This window comes from Centrocercus urophasianus, unplaced genomic scaffold (genome assembly GCF_019232065.1).
Source record: "Centrocercus urophasianus isolate 14NV4802_14NV808 unplaced genomic scaffold, USGS_Curo_1.0 seq_16, whole genome shotgun sequence".
NCBI classification, from domain to species: Eukaryota; Metazoa; Chordata; class Aves; order Galliformes; family Phasianidae; genus Centrocercus; species Centrocercus urophasianus.
The window spans coordinates 23,328,461-23,339,484 of NW_024884711.1; the positions used below are offsets into that span (position 1 = coordinate 23,328,461).

An 11,024-nucleotide genomic window follows, 5' to 3' on the forward strand; every position below is an offset into this window, starting at 1 on the left:
CTTTATAGGTGAGATGAGAAAGACCATATAATTCTAGTAATCTAGGACGATACCACACGAGTAATATCTCGATAAGCAAGACTGTTTTCAGGATAACCATTGTTGCAAACAAGCAGAGCTTTACTGCTGTTTACTTGAGGTAGCTTCAGCATAGGCACCACCCTATCATCCCCTACTCTGTCTGCATTCTCTCCCCAGGAAAACCAGAAAGACTGCTGAGATAAGAGATGTGTCACTCTTCTGATTTCTGGTGGTTATGTGAAGTACTGCAAGATTCAAGTGGTTCTCTGATGTAAAGCTGTGTTTTACTTTACTTTCTCTCCCAGTAGAAATTGTACTTCTGCAATGGGATACCCAAATGAAGCAATTTTTTTCCCTAAGCTGTTCACTGCCAAATTTTGGTAACATATTTTGTAAAAGTAATTTGTGATTAGTATTGGTAGTATGCTGTTATTAATGATGCCTTCTTTGAGTCTCCCCCTGCAAGCCTTCTAAGTTCATGAAGGAGCCTACTGAAAGCCGATTTGAGATGGTGTCATCCGGTAGAAATCACAGTTCTTACACGTCTTTGAAACAGCAAGCATCTTTTCCCTATGTAAGAATGTACCCCACTGCATTGCTGCTTGAACAGAGAGATTTGGGGGAATTGTAGGTTCTTGGAGAATGTTAACATTCTTTGCTATTTATGTGAAGATTGGAAAGGAACTCAGTATTCATGAGAACATGTTGTTTTCTATGGTATTTTAGTTATAGTCTAGTGGGAACATTAGAATTGACTTGTTTGTAATAGCTCCTATTTTTTTGGTCATGTGAGGGAGCATAAAATGTGAATTAGAGAGGAGCTCAGCATCAGTGTTGACTTCAGCAATTTAAAAAACCGTTGTATTACGTGTTGTCGTCTTTGTTTCTTAGTACATAGGTGTGTATGTTGAGTCATCTACCTATTTTTAAAACAGTTGTGCTGTTTTTTTCTCCTATGACTCAACTTCAGCCATTTCATTGTAAATTACTGCAGCTATTAAAAGAGAGCTTTCTTGAGAAGGCAATTGAATTTAAATCAAATGACCAGTTGCTCTGGTAGCAAGCACTGTGCCACTATCAATCTTTTATCTCAACCCCAAAATGTTAAAACATCTCTGTAAGCTGTATGAAACGTGGAGAGTTCAGCTGATATATCAGCAATTTGGAAAACTGAATTTGTTTCTGAGCCTTACCACAAGTTTGAAATAAGTGTAGTTAAGATAAACTGATCTGGGTTTCAGTAACATAACATCAGCATTGTTAACCACCGTTTTTGTCCTCTGTTTGCTCCCACAGTGGAACTCTAAATGTTTCCAGGTAAAATAACACTTGGCATTCATAGATGATTCTTTCTCTTTCCAAACATTATGTAAGCTAGTGGAAAGGATTATGGTTCTTACTGGATATGAGAATTCAAAAGTTACATGATAAAACAGCACCCTTTGGAGAAGAACAGCATATCCCTGTGAGCAATGAATGGAAAGTTATAAAGGCCATCTGAAGTATGTTCTCACAGAATTCTACAATCATCTCCCGTTGTTTTCTGCTTGTATCAATCATCTGATTGTTTTGAGAGGAGGTTTATGTAATGCTTCAAAAAGTAGCTTATGTAATACTTCACAGTACTTTTCTCCTGTGTTTTTAGGTATTAAACTCTATATTGATTTTGGTGCAGTATCTATTAGATAGTTATGTAGGCTTGCAGTATTTTTAATGGACAATGAGTTTGAAGTGCAGTACTATTATCTAAGGTAATCAGGGAATAATTTGTTGCATAAACTACAAGCCCAGGTGTCCAAGAGAATTAGTTCTACAAGAGAAAATGACAAGTATTCATAGAAAAAAATATCCCATCTTAGTTAATACATAGAAACTAGACTAAATATTTTGAAAATGTGGCTTCCATTCCTTGATTGTTTTAATATTGATTTATCTTTACTTTCTGTTTTGTTCTGAGACAGCATCAAAGGAACAGTTTGCAAAGTCCTTGAAATCAGAACCTGGTGATAAGGATGACTTGGTAATACTGGATGATATCTTCAGTGCTTCCTCCCTGGAAGAGGGAGAATTCAGTAAAGAATGGACAGATGTTTTTGGACAGGATGATCTTGCCATGAACTCTTCAGCTGGAGATGAGGATAACAGTTCAGCTGTGGCATTGACTCCATCAGGCTATTTGCCTTCTCAACTATTAGACCAAAATATGAATGACTTGCAGTCATCTTTACATGGTAAGAGCTCATCTTGGTATGTTATCATTTTGTTTTTGCTTTTAAGCTTCAGAGTACGGCTTTCTGCTGTTTAGAAGTGTAGTGATGTTGTGCCATAGCTGCAGAAATGCTGAAGTTAAAGTGAAATGTGACCTGGAGAGGAACATGCATTTTTCTTCTAGCCCTGCATTTAGATTTGTGAAGGAATTACTTTAAAGCCTGAAGTCAGAATAATTATCTTGAATATTTTCATTATTATTCCTGAAAGGTCTTTGACATGTTTTTTCTGTATTAGAAAATACGTGTGAATGGGTTTTACTGTTTGAATTATGACTGCTGTGTCTGTTTGTTAAGGGGCCAAAGAACCAAAAATGATCACTGTATTTTGTCTGGAAATACTACTTTTAAACAACTTAGTGAAAATCAATTGCATTTATTTTCTGTATCCTACACTGTTGTCGGGTAGGGATATAAGTGAGGTAAGAGTGGAATACCTTTTCCTAGCAGCCACGCTGGTGAATTTGTGTTGTAGGCTGCACATCTGTCTACTGATACAAGTGACCACTCCTTCTCTCCCTGGTGTTCTATGCTATTCTCTTTCTTGAGCTTTTTGAGCAATGGGAAGGGGAAAGGAAGAAGGAGATACTAAAGGAAAGCCTTCCCACTGCTTCTTTGGCCTGAGGGAGGGAGCGTGGTTAATCAGCCAACAACAGCTACCTTTATCCACCCCACTGTCTGTAGCTGCCAGCCCAGATTCTGTGTAGGGTGCTGCAAACTGGAGGAGGATTGTGCTGTTTTGGGCTCTGTCCCAGCAGTCATTTTCATCTCCTTTGGGGAAGAGTGCTGTAGTAAGACTAGCAGACTGATTTCATCCTGAAGACTACGTCTTGGAACCTGTGAAACTCATATAATCACGTAGGATATGTACTGACCTGTGTCATTTTGGCAAGAATAAGAAAGTCAAAGTTACCTGGTAATTAATTCAGTTACTGTTCCTTCTTCCCAGCACAAGCAAGATACTTGGGTTCACTGACTTCAATATTTAGATGAGAGCTGGGCAAATGACATTTGCAACGCTGTGCAATTTTATGATTAGATATATGCATATATGAGTATGATTAATAGAGTGAAGAGGGACTGGAACAGTGTAGGAATTGACTACATACAATAGGAACAGAAAAAAAATGAGTCTTAGTCACTGCATTGTCAAATGGAACAGGGACAAAAGGAACAATGAAAAACACCTTTTTTGATGCAAGGGCATACACAGATTTTAAGCAAATGACTAAAAATAGCGATACATGTTACGAGAATTGCTTTTCTTGACTTTTTGCATGTTTTTAAATGTAAATGTTTATTCAAGGAGAAATATTTATGCATGTATGTATACAATATATTCAGACAGCTGAGTATCTGTTTTGTTGTTGTCTCTTCCACTTGCATGAGGCAGTGACATTGGTTGTGCAAGTTACGTATGTTGCATTCATGAAACACTAGAAATAGGAAAGTAGTTCTGTCAATGTAACATCATAGTAGAATCACACATTAAAAGAGTAAAACAGATTAATGTTTTCAAATTAATTTCCATGATTTTGGGAGAAGATAATGGTAATTGATCTACTGGCATTTGAAAAGCTAGTCAACTCAAATGATCATATCTGATAATCATCGTGTTCCTGGCTGAGTCTAGTAGTCAAGTGAAATGCATTATTTTTACTTTTTATCTGAAGGTGAAATTGTATGCTTTTTATATCTTGTGAAATCTCATTTCTTCTGAAACTGCATTTCACTTCACGGCACTTCTTTCATATAACCTTGTCAGATCTGTGAGCAGTGACTTTTTAGAAAACAAAAAAAATACTAGCTGCAGTATAAGCATATCTAAACAAAAATATTAGAATATGTGAGTTATGGATATTTTACTGAGGCATTTGGGATACATCTGTGCACTATGCTGTACTTTTTTTTCCCCTAATTGATGGGATTGTTTAATAATTATTCAGTGCGAGGTGCTGCAGCAGAGCCTAGATGTGCATGCTTCCTGTGTGAATTTGGCCTTAAGACCATAAAAATTCTTAAAACTCACATGCTTAACTTTAAGCACGTTAACTTTTCTATTAACTTCAGTGGGATTACTTACTTATTTTATGTTAAGCACACTCATAAATCTTTGAGGCTTTGTTTTTTCTCTGCCTCAGATCTTTATCTGTAAAACAGGCACAGTGCTATGCAGGTTGTAAACTGTTACGGTCAGGAATTCCCAGCTCCGAGTTCTCTCTGGCTGTATTTATTGACAGGATCTAGCACAATGGGACTCCAAATTGCTAGGGGACTACCAAGTGCTGTTTTAAAATGTCTAAAAATATATATGTGTGTGTGTGTGTGTGTGTATACACAAATATCAAAAACAAAGTATGATCCCAGTGAATCTTTTTATATCCCATTCTAAATACAGTTTTGCAGTTCAGTTGCCATGCCACTTTTTCACAGAGAGCACTGGCTTTCTCCTTCATGTTTATGGCCACATTTACTTACCCCACTGAGAATTCCTCTTTGTATCACCTACATATGCACATATTCTAGTCGGTAAGAAAATGTGCAGCTTACTGTTTCCATTTCTAAATTTAATTGTGGTAACTTTGTGAAGAAGCTTGCTGAAGAGCAAGCTGTTTGGTTTCCTTGCTGTCACAGCGATAACCTTCTGTCTAGTCACAGAATGAATTTGCCCTGTGAACAAGGCAAACTAAAACAAGTGTGGGGCCAGCAAATGCTGTCACACTGATACAGACTGCAGTTTGGTGTTGAAAGGCACAGGCTTTGTTCTCTGCAGCTCACCGTGAGTGGGTGGTAAAAACAAAATTCATGAAAGTATTTCATAAAAATCCTGTGGCAATCTTTCCCAAAGCCTTCATGGATCCAGAATTTCATAATACGAGCATTGTCTATTTTACAGAACATTTTTGATTGGATTTTTTTATGGTTAGGTTTCTTTTGCTTTCAAAGTGATGCTTGAGCTGCCTGTGCTGTAATGAAGAGACCCAGAGCACAGCACCATGTGGGCTCACCAGGTCTCAGCTCAGAGAGTCAAACGGAGGGGTCCAAGCAGCTGGGTGCCTCACAGTGTTCCACTCTGTGCTCCAACATTTGCAGTGATGCACGATCATATTGGTTTCTTCCTGAGCTCACTGAAGGCAGTGGAACTTGCACAGAAACTTTCCAGGCAGCACTGCCCATTCATTTCTCTGAAATTAGGATTTGGCCCCGTTCTTTGGAGCTCTCATTTTATCCACTGCCATCCATGATATGCAAAGCACTTTCCTGCAGTACATACGCGTGCAAATGAAAGCATTATGAAATGCTTTCAAATGAAAGTTTTCTGTAGTTGTGTCCTCTGCCATTCTTCTCTTTTGTAATACAAGCAGAGAAAATATATGAAAAAGTATGTCACTCTGAAGTGTTAATGCCTTATTTTTTTTAAATTTGAAAGATTAAACTCTTAAGATCACATTTTCAGGAGGTATAAGCTGGCCTGTAAGCCTTTGTTGCCTTTGCCTAGAACAAACGTATGTGAGCCTTCTGCACCCAGATTTTCAGGAAGTTTTAAGTTTCTCAGAGATACAGAGGATGTTTGTGGCTTAAAATTCCCTTTCTCATCTATGTGATTTTTATAGAAACACTCTTCTTGCTTCCTTTTAATAACACAGCATGGGCTTTGAGTCCTTTATAGTCAACGCCAGATCGGAGTGATGAGAATAAGCTGTTAGAGGAAGGAAGGGTTTCTGTAACATAATGGCTGTTGCAGCAGCTTTCGGTATCTGACAGTGGTCTCAAAAGTGAAGAAAGTAAGGGGAGGAAGGAAGACGAGAACAGATAAAGGATGTGAGAGTGTGAACTTGTAGAAAAAGAGGCTGAAAAAGGAAATACTAGCCATGTGTACAGATGAATATCTTGTTTCAGATACTGAAGAATTAGATATACGAGTTCCTTCAGGTGGATGGATAATTGACCAAGGCAACACTTAAAGGAGGTGGCATTGAAATAAGAAATAGAAGCAAGCTAATTACATCTGTATTCTAATCCTGGTATTAGAAATATGACCTCCGGTCCTCTAAATGTGATAAAGCATAAGAATTTAAATACCTTAAACCACGGACCATTTTTCCTATGTTTCTGTGGTATGCTGTCCCTAATTCATTTTGCCAGCCTGGCTCATCCAGCTTCAATAACTGTAGTTGTCATTATTATCTTGAGGTTATGAAATGTGCATGTAGGAACAATAAATTGTGAATACCCAGTTTCACTTCTTTCCACATAGTTGCTCTCTCCCTGGTGAGAAGATCCTTACCATGAAGGATAACTAAAATACACTCAATTAAAACCCAGCTTTAAGTTAGCTGCAAGTAGTTCATCTAGAATTTAATTCTTCAGTGTTTGGCAACAAATGATTTCTTTTTTCAGAATTAATGATTTCATAATTCATTAAATAACCCAGGGTCACAGAATGCATTTGTTTCTGGAACAGTTGATGAAATAAATGTTTGGAACTGTAAAAGTAAAGGAAGATGTTAAAAAAAAAAAAAAAAAAAAAAAAAGTTTTTTTGCCCATGTGTAGCTGATGTCCCTCATTCTACAGTTGTGGCACACTTAATACTGGCTTATTAAGTGTGATTGGATTAAAGATACAAAAAAAATCCACCTATCTTTCTTTAGCTAGGTTAAAGGTGTGAAAAGTGCACAATTCCTTGAATCTGGAGATGAAGAAACTGATCCACAGATGCTCTGTTCTTAAGGGTGTTGTTTGTCTGCAGTATCTTCCTGCTGATTTCTCATGTACGAGGAAAGATAGAGAAGGCCGTAACCAAAACAGCACTGTGCTCCATCACCTAATGTGAGCACTGTGCTGCTAGAGAGTGAAGTCTCAGCGCTGACAAGGTAATTCTTACCACTAATGCTGCTATACTATTGAATTTTAGGGTGGGCAGCTAACAGTGGGAGCCCCCCGTCTATACCACAGCCAGCACAGAAACCAAACAGCCTGAATGTGAATGCTAACAAGACGCCAGTGAAAGGTGGTAAGTCATTTAGTTTTGAGATGCTTTGCTTTTCCTCTTTAACTGTGACTTACATCTTGCTAGTTTTCTCACCTCATCTACCACAATAAAGCCTGTTTTTATAGCATTTACACATCAAGAGTTTTGTTGCTACTGCTTTGCTCTCTCAATGTTGATTATATGTATAGTGTTTGTGCGTATGTTTTGTTTGTAGGCTTCAGTGCTGGTATGTCAGAAGAATAATGTACTGAGTAACAAGTGAGCTCACACTACAGTTTGTTCTGCTACTTCAATTTTGAGTCATATGGAAAAGCATCTGCATGCACTATTGTAAGCTAAAGAGTGTTCTGAGGCTCTAGGCTATAATGCAGGCTACTGATAAGACAGAAGAGCCATTATCATAAATTTCACTGATAACATGCATCATATCAGTAGTTGTCTGTATGAAACAATTCGCTTGTGGCGAAGAGTATAGTCCTGCTACCTACTGAGACAAAGCCCTGCTGATTTTGACTAGGGTTTTTTTGATAGGGGAACCAGGAATGCATTGCATCCTTATTCTAGTTAGCAGCCTATTTTGTGCATTCATTTTCAAGCAGAAGTTGTTTCAGATATGGTCAGTGCAGAAGGAAGGAGCACTGTGTATTCCTTCCCCTGCCTCCCAGGATTAAACTAATGACTGCTCTTAGCCTAGTAGAAAAAGACAGTTAAGATGTTTTGGGAACTGGTTGGGAGATGAATAAGATGTCTCAGCTGCAATACCTTCACCAGAAATACAAAGAGCATTCAGCTACTCTAAAATCTGTGTCTGTGAAAGTGACAGGTTCTCTAGCCTCACAGACATGAAGATGGAATTAATGCCAAGCAGAGCATATTTTGCCCATAAATTCCTTATTTTACAAAGAATGCTTTCATTTAGTGTACAACATTATTCTTCTGAGTAGAAGAGTGCATCTTATTTTGTACATTTTTTTAATATCAATCAAAAAATCTACCCTTGTACTAGAAGCTGTACTTGAGACATAATTTATGATATTGTGTGGGGAATTCAGTCCTGTAAGACTGAAGGTTGAAAGTAGAGTTTGCTTCCATTTAGCTTTTGTTTTTTTGCAGGCATGCAGGTGTATACACAAGCAGTCTCACACACACAGGTACATGTCTCTGACACTGGACTCAGGTGAAATTCATCAGCTTCAACAAATTCAAATGCAAGGTCTTGCTCCTGGGTTGTGGCAACCCCCACTATCAGTGCAATCTGGAGGATGTTAAGGATAGAGCACAGCCCTGCTGAGAAGGACTTAGGGGTACTGGTGGAGGGGAAGCTGGGCATGAGTCAGCAGTGTGCCTTCACAGCCCAGAAAGCCAACTATATCCTGGGCTGTATTAAAAGAAGTGTGGCCAGCAGCGTGAGGAAGGCATTCCTGCCCCTCTGCTCTGCACTGGTGAGGCATCACCTGGTGTTGTGTCCAGATATGGAGCCCTCAATACAGGAGAGACACTAACCTGTTGGAGTGTGTCCACAAAAATGATCCCAGGGATGGAACACCTCTCCTACGAGGACAGGCTGAGAGAGCTGGGGCTGCTCAGCCTGGAGAAAAGAAGGCTTCAGGAAGACCTGATAGTGGCCTTTCAGTATCTTCTGGAGGGCTTTGAAAAGAAAGAGAACAGACTTTTTAGCAGGATTTGTTATGACAGGACAAGAAGTGGTTTCAAACTAAAGAAGGGGAGATTTAGATTAGATATAAGGAAGAAGTATTTTTTTTTTCCTATATGTGTGGTGAGGCACTGGCATGGATTTCCCAGAGAGCTGATGGATACCCAAATCCTTGGAGACATTCATGGTGAGGCTGGACCAGGGTCTGAGTGACCTTGTCTTGCAGTAGCTGTCCCTTTTCATTGCAGGGGAGTTGGACTAGAAGACCATTAAAGTTCCCTTCCAACTCAAAGGATTCTATGATTCTATGGAAATACCTTTCACTAAAGCTTGACAGAGACTATTTGTAATTGAAATGTTCTGTACTTATCATGGCAGGAGGTGTATAAAGTACACAGGCAGACAGATGTAAAACATTTGTTCTTAACAAAGTTCCATATTCTTTTAAAGGTGGTGTTTTAAAATGCAATCACTCATTCTGATTTTCTTGTCAGAAGTGCCCTTAGTAATAAGTGAAACAACAGCATTTGTTTGACCTCAGCCAAACTTTCAATCAGTTTTGTTTTGAAATAGCTGACGAGGAAGAACTCCAAGTTTGTACTTTTATTTATTTATTCATTTTTCCCCAGAACCTACAAGGAATCCTAAAGACCGGACTGCCTGGTTCAGTATCTTTGCTGACCTTGACCCGTTATCCAATCCTGATGCTGTTGGGAAAACTGATAAAGAACATGAATTGCTTAATGCATGAGTCAGCTGCCCATGGTAACGCACATTCTTCCATTCATCAACACTGTTTTTGGGTTTAAAAAAAAAAAACCTAATTAAAATTAGTATGTTGTTGTGAAACTTTAAAGTATGTGCCATGATAACAAAACAAAATCCTCTTTTATATAGGTACAGTTACTTGCTCTTGTTTTGTATAAAGAGTTTGCATTTATTTTCTACATGGATTTACAAAAATGAGTTTTAGAATTAGGGCAGATTTCTTGCCAAATTAGATTATCTATCTGCTGAAAACACTGTCTTTGCCTGAGGTGATGCAGAGCTAACACTGGAACAAAATACAAATTGCAAACTTATTTTTTTATAATGTTTATTGATTAAATTAAAGAAAAATAATGTAAGTGAGGAGGCTGCATGAGTCAAACATCTATTGCATATAATATATATATATATATATAATTGCTACATTTGGGTGTCAACTAAATTTGTTTTGTTAGTACTCACAATGAAAAATCTGTGCTGGAGCTAATTATTGAAGAAATACATCTGGGTCTATGCAGCCATGGAAATTGTGCCCTTTCTGATTTAAATTCTTAGACAAACTGTACTACCAAAATGGCCAGAAGTCGTCTTTTCTGACTTTTTTTTTTCCATTGCACCAACAGAATTTGCACCTGTTTGCAGAAGTTTCTTGCAACTGATGATTTACCATGCCTTCAAAACATTCATATTTCTGTTCAGAGTATTTTTCATCAAATTTATTTCTGAAGCATGTGTTACTTTGAGCTTGTTGTGACGCTAACTCTTTAATAAAATGATTTTCACAAGAAAGTCCTTTTATTCCCAGTGTTGGTTGAGATGGTGGAGTGCTGTTGAGTTGGTACGTAACAAGCATCCGAAGGTAACAGATGGCCAGTTTTTAGGCAGTACTTAATGATTACCAGTACCTCATGTTGTTCTGGAATAGTACTGCAGTAGGATAATAAGAGAATGTGAATTTACTTGGTGTCTCTTTCTCTCCCGACCTTCCCTTTATAGCAAAGGAAGGTATAAAAGATGTGTCAGCAGTTGCTTAATATTGCAAGTTATGCATGCTTGCTATGTGTACTGTATTGGGCTTGCTTTGCAATTTATTATGTTTGGCCTTTTAAAATTCAGCTGATTTTCACCTGCTCATAGCTGTATGCTCAGTTAGTTAATCCTTGCCTTGGGGTCTGTTAGATAACTAAGTACCTGCACTGTGCAACTCAAGGTGACTGTGTAATACAGAAGTTAACTGAGCCGTGCTGCTCCTCAAGCACAGTAGAACATGATCTGATGGCTGCACTGGGCAACATGAATGTGTATTTAGCTAAAAAGCTA

At 38.2% G+C, this 11,024-nt stretch overlaps 1 protein-coding gene across 3 annotated transcripts in view; it reads left to right on the forward strand.

The window, feature by feature from the left end:
* The window catches only part of ICA1 (islet cell autoantigen 1), a 67,920-nt gene extending 57,427 nt beyond the window's left edge, over positions 1-10,493 (forward strand). Inside the window, exons 13-16 of one of the 3 annotated variants that reach the window (XM_042816996.1) lie at positions 1,983-2,252; positions 7,205-7,303; positions 9,566-9,701; positions 10,328-10,493. In XM_042816996.1, coding sequence (XP_042672930.1) covers positions 1,983-2,252; positions 7,205-7,303; positions 9,566-9,687 — 491 coding nt within the window. In that variant the 3' untranslated portion in view covers positions 9,688-9,701; positions 10,328-10,493. Of the gene's footprint in view, positions 1-1,982; positions 2,253-7,204; positions 7,304-9,565 lie in introns of all 3 variants that reach the window. The other 2 variants (XM_042816995.1, XM_042816997.1) reach the window with 2 other exon arrangements.
* Positions 10,494-11,024: the final 531 nt, after the last annotated feature.